Source organism: Triticum urartu, chromosome 6 (assembly GCF_003073215.2).
Source record: "Triticum urartu cultivar G1812 chromosome 6, Tu2.1, whole genome shotgun sequence".
NCBI classification, from domain to species: domain Eukaryota; kingdom Viridiplantae; phylum Streptophyta; class Magnoliopsida; order Poales; family Poaceae; genus Triticum; species Triticum urartu.
The window spans coordinates 101697438-101709601 of NC_053027.1; the positions used below are offsets into that span (position 1 = coordinate 101697438).

The 12164-nt window shown below is 43.4% G+C and overlaps 1 protein-coding gene across 1 annotated transcript; it reads left to right on the plus strand.

Annotated features, from left to right (window-relative positions):
- Nucleotides 1-438: 438 nt before the first annotated feature.
- On the plus strand, nt 439-1416 carry LOC125517236. Its single transcript, XM_048682418.1, has 2 exons — nt 439-782; nt 871-1416. Exons 1-2 carry the CDS (start codon nt 517-519, stop codon nt 1208-1210), a joined length of 606 nt encoding a protein of 201 aa, XP_048538375.1. The 5' UTR covers nt 439-516; the 3' UTR covers nt 1211-1416.
- Nucleotides 1417-12164: the final 10748 nt, after the last annotated feature.

Here is a 12164-nt window from a genome sequence, read left to right on the forward strand (position 1 = left end):
ATGCCCGCCAAACATCTTGCATGCTCTCTGTCTTTGTGCATTGTAGAAAGCGCGTAGGGACGAGGGGAGCTGCCTGGCATGCATGCCCGTCAAACATCTTACATGCTCTTTGTCCTTGTGCATCATAGAAAACGCGTAGGGACGAGGGGAGCTGCCTAGCATGCATGCCCGCCAAACATCTTGCATGCTCTTTCTCCTTGTGCATCATAAAAAGTGCGTAGGGACGAGGGAACAGGTCGAGTTGTATGGCATGCATGCCCGCCAAAGATCTTGCATGCTCTTTGTCATTGTCATGGATGAGCCTCAAAGAAAGCAAGCAAGTGAATTGTTGGACTCGATCTCATAACTTTCACACGAGTTTTTTACGGGAGTCGTTGGACTCGATCGATCTAAACATACAGGCCAGACCACTCGTCTCGTCATGTAACCATCGCCGCCTCCAAGTGTGCCGCTATGGACGCTCCTCTCCCTTCGCCGGCGGAGTGGAGGGACTGAGCGGGGCTGCCCAGCAGCATCATGTGCGCGATCCTCAGCCGGCTCCCACAAGCCGACGTCCTCCGCGAGGCGGGAGTTAGGCTCGCGTGCAAATCGTGGCGGCGGGCAGCCGTCGAGGAGGACCTGCTGTGGCGGCGCATCGATCTCGCCGCCCCCGAGGACGCGGACCGGGACGCCCCGGCGGGATGGAAGGCAATGACCCGCGCCGCCGTGGACCGCAGCGCCGGCCGGTGCGAGTCCTACCGCGGCCGCGCCGACGCCGACTTCCTCATCTATCTCGGCGACAGGTACCAACATACAGATCCCTCCCTTCACGTACGTAATTAAGCGTCAATATGATTACGATCAAACCTCTCCGGTCGATTATGGATGCAGCGCGCCGTCGCTGAGGAGCCTCCATGTGACGAGCTCGCTCTACAGGGGTGAGGGAGACCTAGTCACGGCGGCGATCAAGAAGCTCCCGCTGCTGGAGCAGCTGGTGCTGTCGCGCGGCATCGTGAAGAAGGAATGGCTGGTGGCCCTCCTCGAGCACTGCCCGCGCCTCGAGCTGCTCGACGCCGGCGGCTGTGTGGCCCTTGAGTTGATCGGCAAGAGGCTCGTGGAGAGGTGCGAGAGCAGGATCGGTAAGGGACTCCGGTGGCCGCAACGGGGTGATGGCGTGTGCCCTTGCTGCGCCATGCGTGCTCAGATATACGTCGATGAACACGACGAGTGAGCGGTTTTGGATCCATCTTTAGGTTTTGATGATTACTTTGATCCTTTGTTGTTATTTTACTTTCGACCACACATTGAAATAATGGAGGCACAAATCCAGTCACGCCTCAAAGTGTCATTTTTTTTAGTAGCTCAAAGTGTTAATTATGAAGGCTCGGAGCACAAGTGAGACACAATTTTCGGATGTGCACACTTGCACATCGTTCGGTTAAGAATGTTGAACGAACTGAATAAATACAATCTCGAAAACAGATATGTATGTAGCAAGTTACTCGTGAAATTTGGAACCACAGTGGCGGAAGCAAGGCGACGAGCAAGACGGCGAATATAGAGATGGAAGAGACGCAGTAGATAGGAGGGGAGACACAGGCATATGTTGTGGAGATGGGGAGCATTTCGCCTTGTGAAGGCACCACGGCGGGATGGAGACATGCAGAGCGAAACGGCCGGGCCTGTGGGAGTGGTACGGGGCGGCAACGACATTGAAGTAGGTGGAGACGACATTAACGTGAGAGCTCAGGGAAGGAACTGCAACTTTCCTCTCGCCATGGTCCATTAGTATGGAGTGCACTATAAAAGAAACCCCAACCTCTAGATATAAATGAATATGTTATATACTCTAGTTCCTTGAGTGCACCCTAAAAGTTTTAAGGATAGGAGGAGGTATAGGAAATCGGATATCTATTAGAGTGGATTTTTTGTCTTCATGACCTTTATCTTGGCAGTTCTTTTCAAGGTGCTAGAGTTGAACTTGGGTCTTTCACCTACGCAAGTGGCTAGCCAAGTTTACAGGCCGCGTGTCACTAGGGGCGGGTGGGGGCACGTAGTAAAATTATGAATTACAAGTAGACACTACAAGAAGGCCGATATCCCACAGAGGCATGCGATCACCACGAAGGTAAACAAGCTCGTTGATCCATTTAACTGAGCAGTGGGATGAGACACCATTACGTTGCCTAGCATGGTGATGGTCAATCTAATGAACTTTCCAGTATGATTATTGCGGTGTGATGAATTGTCACTTCATCACTATACACTTCAATCTATTAGTTTATTCTTTGTTGCTACCTCCTGAGCACTTGCGTTGGTTTTTCCTTGAAGAGAAAAGGGTGATGCAGCAAAGTAGCGTAAGTATTTCCCTCAGTTTTTGGGAACCAAGGTATCAATCCAGTAGGAGGCCGCGCACAAGTCCCTCGCACCTACACAAACAAATAAATCCTCGCAACCAACGCGATAAAGGGTTGTCAATCCCTACACGGTCACTTACGAGAGTGAGATCTGATAGATATCATAGAATAATTTTTTTGGTATTTTTATGATAAAGAGAAATAAAAGATGCAAAGCAAAATAAATGGCAAAGTAAATAACTAAGTATTGGAAGATTAATATGATGGAAGATAGACCCCAGGGCCATGGGTTTCACTAGTGGCTTCTCTCAAGAGCATAAGTATTTACGGTGGGTGAACAAATTACTGTTGAGCAATTGACAGAATTAAGCATAGTTATGAGAATATCTAGGTATGATCATGTATATAAGCATCACGTCCGAAACAAGTAGACCGACTCCTGCCTGCATCTACTATTATTACTCCACACATCGACCGCTATCCAGCATGCATCTAGAGTATTAAGTTCAAGAGAACAGAGTAACGCTTTAAGCAAGATGACATGATGTAGAGGGATAAATTCATGCAATATGATGTAAACCCCATCTTGTTATCCTCGATGGCAACAATACAATATGTGCCTTGCTGCCCCTACTGTCACTGGGAAAGGACACCGCAAGATTGAATCCAAAGCTAAGCACTTCTCCCATTGCAAGAAAGATCAATCTAGTAGGCCAAACCAAACTGATAGTTCGAAGAGACTTGCAAAGATAACCAATTATACATAAAAGAATTCAGAAAAGATTCAAATATTGTTCATAGATAAACTTGATCATAAACCCACAATTCATCGGTCTCAACAAACACACCGCAAAAGAAGATTACATCGAATAGATCTCCACAAGAGAGGGGGAGAACTTTGTATTGAGATCCAAAAAGAGGAAAGAAGTCATCTAGCTAATAACTATGGACCCGAAGGTCTGAGGTAAACTGCTCACACTTCATCGGAGGGGCTATGGTGTTGATGTAGAAGCCCTCCGTGATCAATGCCTCCTCCGGCGGAGCTCCGAAACAGGCCCCAAGATGGGATCTCATGGATACAGAAAGTTACGGCGGTGGAATTAGAGTTTTGGCTCCGTATATGCTAGTTTGGGGGTACGTAGGTATATATAGGAGGAAGGAGTACGTCGGTGGAGCAATAGGGGGCCCACGAGGGTGGAGGGCGCGCCTAGGGGGTAGGCGCGCCCCCTACCTCGTGGCCTCCTGGTTGATGTCCTGACGTAGGGTCCAAGTCTTCTGGATCACGTTCGTTCCGAAAATCACGTTCCGTTTGGACTCCATTTGATATATTTTTTTCTGCGAAACTCTGAAATAGGCCAAAAAATAGCAATTCTGGACTGGGCCTCCGATTAATAGGTTAGTCCAAAAAATAACATAAAAGTGTATAATAAAGCCCAATAATGTCCAAAAGAGAATATAATATAGCATGGAACAATCAAAAATTATAGATATATTGGAGACGTATCATTTGCCATGTTTAAATGAATGATCTACATGAGGGAGTGGATGCAACCATCCTCAAGTCAGGGCTCGCATCGGTTCTTTGTTACAATCAACATCTGCTATGCTAAGCGGACAAAAAAGCTTCCCTTCTTCGCAAAATTCCATTACCGGTAATCCTCCATTTGGCGTGTAAATTAACTAACAGAAAAAATTACCTCAGCGTCAATAGTGATAAAATGTTGCATGATCTTTTACCGGTCACATGATGTCGAGTTAGGGAGGATTAGCTCATGTACCATTTGACACGTGATCGGACTCATGCTAAGTCCCTCGGAAGCCAATGCACAAGTATCTGTGGTTTTGCCACCCCCAATTCCATGAATAAGGCCTTGGACTAATTTTTGGCTTCATTTAAGAAAATCCCACTTTTTGTAAAGGATGAGATCCTTTCATGTTCGCGTGATCCGTTGTTAGGGCTCGTTGAGCCTTTTTTCTAGTGACCCCAAGTATCTCGAAGCCGTGAAGAAGGCACGACGAAGATTAAGTTTAAATTACAGTTGTGAAGCGTTTTTTGATGATCAAAACACAAAACTAATGATGATCTCCAAGTTCTCATCATGTGAGGAGGAGGTTGAAAACATGAGCATTACCTCTCCTGTATTTGAAAAATGGCAAGAGAATAAAAAGATACTAACTAAAAAGACATCATGTAATTATTTATATGCAATAAACAGAAAAAACAGAAAATCCTACTAGAAGTGCAACGTGCCTGAGTTTGTATAATTTTGTAGTTTGTAAAAAGCATGCACCCGAGTTTGGTTCAAAGGAAATCAATATTACTCCCGTACGTAGGGCGTGCTTGTGCTTTTAAATCATCAATTTAATTGACCAAATATGTGTATATCATACCAAAAGCATATAATTGAATTCATATATGGATGAAGTTTCAAAACATATATTTTTCGTCACATACACCACATATTTGGTTAATCAAATTTCTGACCTAGAGGCTCACACACATACTATACACCTTTTGGAGGGACTATATAATCAATATCATTACATACTCTTGTTATCTATTTGTTATACCCCTATATAGTGTGCAAAAAACTTCGAATATTGGTCATTGAATGAACAATTCGACGGTACAAAGGTGGCAATTCCGAGCACTACTGGTCATTGGATATCATCTTCACTCCATTGGATTGTACCAAAATTCCATGGTTGAGCTTAAGGAAAATACACAATCCTCAAAACACAAACAGTTCTCCTTTGTTCTAGAATCTTCCAAGTTTTAATTATGAAAAAAATATTCTTCTAAATGAATTCCCATTCTTTATTTTTATTTTTTCTTTAAGCTTTGCAATGCATAATAATTGCATGAAACTCAAAAGTCAAGAACTTTTTTTAGAATCTTTCATACATCAATTATCCTTTTTCTTAGTTCTAAATCAATTATCATCCTTTTTACTCTATGATTTACACTTCACAACATGCGCAAACCTCTACGCAAACACTTCTGCTTTGTTCTAGAATGTCCATACTTTAATTACGCAAACTTGTTTCTTCTAAATGAACAACTAGTTCTTTTTTCATTTACGATTTACAATTAACAATATGCACAAACCTCACATCACAAACATTTCTCATTTGTTGTAGACTCTTCTATACTTTGAATACAGCCCTCCCTGGAAATTCTTCTAAAAGAATTTCCATTCACACTTGAATTTATAATTTTTTTTGTTCAAGGCTATGACATGATGTTCATAAAACCCATTTGTTTTGAAGATGCAACTAGCTACTCAAAGTGCAATATGAGATACCTAAAGACAAATGTGTTGGATATATTCACACGAGTTTAGTGTAGTATTATACCATGTAGTCTTCGAATATTTTGTAGCTATAGTTTGGTTTTGAATAGGATGCACTACGTGAATTAATTCATCATCTACGTCATATGCATATATGACTCCAAACTTACATGAATTAATTCATCGTCTACATGTTATAATGTGATATATCGGTATTCATTCATATCTTGGTTATCAAAACTCATACGTGTACCTTACTAGTTTTCTTTAGTTATCATCATGGATTAATTATGTATTAGTATTTCCTTCCTCGAGGCACTTCGAGTGCATTATATCTTTGGTTATATCATATGCATTAAACATGTATTTAGATATAGCTCCTCCAATGAGTTGTATATTATTGTTGTGTCTAAAAGAGCTATAATGTAATGTGTTTTATGAGAGAGAGAAATACAAGTTGTGTTGGCATTGATGCTAAGTGCTATATTTGGATTAAGACATGACAAATTTCCCTTTCCCCATTAAAAGTGGTGACACAACAGATTTTTGCTCAGATGTCATAATTAAAATACAATCAAGGGTGGAGTATTGGGACTACCCTTATCTGTGTATGTACAAAGTGAAGATTATATAATCAATATGATTAATTACCTTTGCTATCTGAGTATCATCGTGCATTGATTATGTATTATTTTATTTTTTGTGAGGTGAAGCTCAGACATAATCAATATTATTAATTGCAATTATGATTTTCTTATTTAATTGCATTGATTGCAAATTATTTCCTTTCTCATTTGTACGAGGCGATGATGAGGAAGGTGTTGGGGAACGTAGTAATTTCAAAATTTTCCTACGCACACGCGAGATCATGGTGATGCATAGCAACGAGAGGGGAGAGTGTTGTCTACGTACCCTTGTAGACCGGCAACGGGAGTGTTGACACAACGTAGAGGAAGGAGTCGTACATCTTCCCGATCAGACCGATCCAAGTACCGAACGTACGGCACCTCCGAGTTCTGCACACGTTCAACTCGGTGACGTCCCTCGAGCTCCGATCCAGCAAAGTGTTGAGGGAGAGTTTCGTCAGCACGACGGCGTGATGACGGTGATGATGTTCTACCGATGCACGCAGGGCTTCGCCTAAGCACCGCTACGATATGACAGAGGTGGAATATGGTGGAAGGGGGCACCGCACACGGCTAAGGAACGATCACGAGGATCAACTTGTGTGTCATGGGGTGCCCCCTTGCCTCAGTATATAAAGGAGGGAGGGGAGGTGCGGCCGGCCCTATGGGTGCGCCTGGAGGAGTCCTACTCCAACCGGGAGTAGGACTCCCCCCTCTTGCCTTGTTGGAAAAGGAAGGAGGAAGGGAGAAAGAGGAAAGGGGGGCGCCGCCCCCCCCCCCTTCCTTGTCCTATTCGGACTAGGGGGAGGGGGCGCGCGGCCTGCCCTGGCCGGCCCTCCTCTTCTCCCTTATGGCCCATGTAGGCCCAATAACCCCCGGGGGGGTTCCGGTAACCCCGTACTCCGGTAAAATCCCGATTTCACCCGGAACGTTTCCGATATCCAAATATAGGCTTCCAATATATCAATTTATGTCTCGACCATTTCGAGACTCCTCGTCATGTCCGTGATCACATCCGGGACTCCGAACAACCTTCGGTACATCAAAACACAAAAACCCTAATTACGATCGTCACCGAACTTTAAGCGTGCGGACCCTACGGGTTCGAGAACTATGTAGACATGACCGAGACACGTCTCCGGTCAATAACCAATAGCGGAACCTGGATGCTCATATTGGCTCCTACATATTCTACGAAGATCTTTATCGGTCAGACCGCATAACAACATACGTTGTTCCCTTTGTCATCGGTATGTTACTTGCCCGAGATTCGATCGTCGGTATCTCAATACCTAGTTCAATCTCGTTACCGGCAAGTCTCTTTACTCGTTCCGTAATACATCATCTCCGCAACTAACTCATTAGTTGCAATGCTTGCAAGGCTTATAGTGATGTGCATTACCGAGTGGGCCCAGAGATACCTCTCCGACAATCGGAGTGACAAATCCTAATCTCAAAATACGCCAACCCAACAAGTACCTTCGGAGACACCTGTAGAGCACCTTTATAATCACCCAGTTACGTTGTGCGTTTGGTAGCACACAAAGTGTTCCTCCGGTAAACGGGAGTTGCATAATCTCATAGTCATAGGAACATGTATAAGTCATGAAGAAAGCAATAGCAACAAATTAAACGATCGAAGTGCTAAGCTAACGGAATGGGTCAAGTCAATCACATCATTCTACTAATGATGTGATCCCGTTAATCAAATGAACAACTCATTGTCTATGGTTAGGAAACATAACCATCTTTGATCAACGAGCTAGTCAAGTAGAGGCATACTAGTGACACCCTGTTTGTCTATGTATTCACACATGTATTATGTTTCCGGTTAATACAATTCTAGCATGAATAATAAACATTTATCATGATATAAGGAAATAAATAATAACTTTATTATTGCCTCTAGGGCATATTTCCTTCAGTCTCCCACTTGCACTAGAGTCAATAATCTAGTTCACATCCATGTGATTTAACACAATAGTTCACATCATGTGACCAACACCAAAGGGTTTACTAGAGTCAATAATCTAGTTCACATCGCTATGTGATTAACACCCAAAGAGTACTAAGGTGTGATCATGTTTTGCTTGTGAGAGAAGTTTAGTCAACGGGTCTGCACATTCAGATCCGTATGTATTTTGCAAATTTCTATGTCAACAATGCTCTGCACGGAGCTACTCTAGCTAATTGCTCCCACTTTCAATATGTATCCAGATTGAGACTTAGAGTCATCTGGATCAGTGTCAAAACTTGCATCGACGTAACCCTTTACGACAAACCTTTTGTCACCTCCATAATCGAGAAACATATCCTTATTCCACTAAGGATAATTTTGACCACTGTCCAGTGATCTACTCCTAGACCACTATTGTACTCCTTGCCAAACTCAGGGCAGGGTATACAATAGGTCTGGTACACAGCATGGCATACTTTATAGAACCTATGAGGCATAGGGAATGACTTTCATTCTCTTTCTATCTTCTGCCGTGGGCTTTGAGTCTTACTCAACTTCACACCTTGTAACATAGGCAAGAACTCCTTCTGACTGTTCCATTTTGAACTACTTCAAAATCTTGTCAAGGTATGTACTCATTGAAAAAACTTATCAAGCGTCTTGATCTATCTCTATAGATCTTGATGCTCAATATGTAAGCAGCTTCACCGAGGTCTTTCTTTGAAAAACTCCTTTCAAACACTCCTTTATGCTTTGCAGAATAATTCTACATTATTCGATCAACAATATGTCATTCACATATACTTATCAGAAATATGTAGTGCTCCCACTCACTTTCTTGTAAATACAGGCTTCACGCAAGTCTGTATAAAACTATATGCTTTGATCAACTTATCAAAGAGTATATTCCAACTCCGAGATGCTTGCACCAGTCCATAGATGGATCGCTGGAGCTTGCATATTTTGTTAGCACCTTTAGGATTGACAAAACCTTCTGGTTGCATCATATACAACTCTTCTTTAATAAATCCATTAAGGAATGCAGTTTTGTTTATCCATTTGCCAGATTTCATAAAATGCGGCAATTGCTAACATGATTCGGACAGACTTAAGCATAGATACGAGTGAGAAACTCTCATCGTAGTCAACACCTTGAACTTGTCGAAAACCTTTTTGCGACAATTCTAGCTTTGTAGATAGTAACACTACTATCAGCGTCCGTCTTCCTCTTGAAGATCCATTTAATTCAATGGCTCGCCGATCAATGGGCAAGTCAATCAAAGTCCATACTTTGTTCTCATACATGGATCTCATCTCAGATTTCATGGCCTCAAGCCATTTCGCGGAATCTGGGCTCATCATCGCTTCCTCATAGTTCGTAGGCTCGTCATGGTCAAGTAACATGACCTCTAGAACAGGATTACCGTACCACTCTGGTGCGGACTCACTCTGGTTTACCTACGAGGTTCGGTAGTAACTTGATCTGAAGTTACATGAAATTCAAAATTTTCCTAGTCACCAAGATCTATCTATGGAGAAACCGGCAACGAGGGGAAGGAGAGTGCATCTACATACCCTTGTAGATCGCTAAGCGGAAGCGTTCAAGAGAACGGGGTTGAAGGTCGTACTCGTCGTGATCCAAATCACCGGAGATCCTAGTGCCGAACGGACGGCACCTCCGCGTTCAACACACGTACAGCCCGGTGACGTCTCCATGCCTTGATCCAGCAGGGAGAAGGAGAGGTTGGGGAAGACTCCATCCAGCAGCAGCACAACGGCGTGGTGGTGGTGGAGGAGCGTGGTACTCCAGCAGGGCTTCGCCAAGCACAAGAGACGAGGAGGGAGGGGTAGGGCTGCGCCAAGAAGGAGAATCTCTGTGTCTGGCAGCCCAAAACCTCAAGTATATATAGGGGAGGGGAGGGGCTGCGCCCCCACCTAGGGTTCCCACCCCTAGGGGTGCGGCAGCCCTAGATCCCATCTAGGGTGGCGGCCACAAGGGAGGGGGGAGGCGCACCTAGGTGGGCCTTAGGGCCCATCTGCCCTAGGGTTTGCCCCCTTCCCCTCTTGGAGGCGCCTTGGGCCTTGGTGGGAGGCGCCCCAGCCCACCTAGGGGCTGGTCCCTTTTGGTCGCTCGGCACTCCCGTGGACCCCCGGTACGTTACCTGAATAATGCCCGAAACTTTCCGGTGACTCATAAGCTGCCACTCAATTGGTAGTGGCACAGAACAACTCCTATCCGCACACCTAGTGGAAGAACGGTCAGAACCTTGATCAGTCCAACCCATACGTTGTGATGTCTTGGCGACACCCAAATCCTATATCCGGGAGTTGCACACATCTCATGGTCTAAGGAAATGATACTTGACATTAGAAAAGCTTTAGCATGCGAACTACACGATCTTGTGCTAGGCTTAGGATTGGGTCTTGTCCATCACATCATTCTCCTAATGATGTGATCCCGTTATCAACGACATCCAATGTCCATGGTCAGGAAACGTAACCATCTATTGATCAACGAGCTAGTCAACTAGAGGCTTACTAGGGACATGGTGTTGTCTATGTATCCACACATGTATCTGAGTTTCCTATCAATACAATTCTAGCATGGATAATAAACGATTATCATGAACAAGGAAATATAATAATAACTAATTTATTATTGCCTCTAGGGCATATTTCCAACAGGTTGGTAACTTGATCTGAAAGTTACATGATCATCATCATTAGCTTCCTCACTAATTGGTGTAGTAGTCACAGAAACAGATTTCTGTGATGAACTACTTTCCAATAAGGGAGCAGGTACAGTTACCTCATCAAGTTCTACTTTCCTCCCACTCACTTCTTTCGAGAGAAACTCCTTCTCTAGAAAGGATCCATTCTCAGCAACGAATATCTTGCCTTCGGATCTGTGATAGAAGGTGTACCCAACATTTTCTTTTGGGTATCCTATGAAGATTTACTTCTCCGATTTGGGTTCGAGCTTATCATGTTGAAACTTTTCACATAAGCATCGCAGTCCCAAACTTTAAGAAACGACAGCTTAGGTTTCTCTGCCAAACCACAGTTCATACGGTGTCATCTCCACGGATTTAGATGGTGCCCTATTTAACGTGAATGTAGTTGTCTCTAATGCATAACCCCAAAACGATAGTGGTAGATCGGTAAGAGACATCATAGATCGCACCATATCTAATAAAGTACGGTTACCGTTCGGACACACCATTACACTGTGGTGTTCCAGGTGGCGTGAGTAGTGAAACTATTTCACATTGTTTTAACTGAAGGCCAAACTCGTAACTCAAATATTTTACTTCTGCGATCATATCGTAGAAACTTTTATTTTTGTTACGATGATTCTCCACTTCACTCTGAAATTCTTTGAACTTTTCAAATGTTTCAGACTTGTGTTTCATCAAGTAGATATACTCATATCTGCTCAAATCATCTGTGAAGATCAGAAAATAATGATACCTGCCACGAGCCTCAATATTCATCGGACCACATACATCAGTATGTATGATTTCCAACAAATCTGTTGCTCGCTCCATTGTTCCGGAGAACGGAGTCTTAGTCATCTTGCCCATGAGGCATGGTTCGCAAGCATCAACTGATTCATAATCAAGTGATTCCAAAAGCCCATCAGCATGGAGTTTCTTCATGCGCTTTACACCAATATGACCTAAACGGCAGTGCCACAAGTAAGTTGCACTATCATTATTAACTTTGCATCTTTTGGTTTCAATATTATGAATATGTGTATCACTACGATCGAGATCCAAGAACCATTTTCATTGGGTGTGACCATATAAGGTTTTATTCATGTAAACAGAACAACAATTTATTCTCTTACTTAAATGAATAATTGTATTGCAATAAACATGATCAAATCATATTCATGCTCAACGCAAACACCAAATAACACTTATTTAGGTTCAACACTAATCCTGAAAGT

Coding starts and splice junctions, on each gene's coding strand:
- LOC125517236 (XM_048682418.1), top strand. CDS start 517: ATGTGCGCGATCCTCAGCCGGCTCCCACAAGCCGACGTCCTCCGCGAG. Junction 783..870: donor CTCATCTATCTCGGCGACAG/GTACCAACATAC, acceptor TTATGGATGCAG/CGCGCCGTCGCTGAGGAGCC.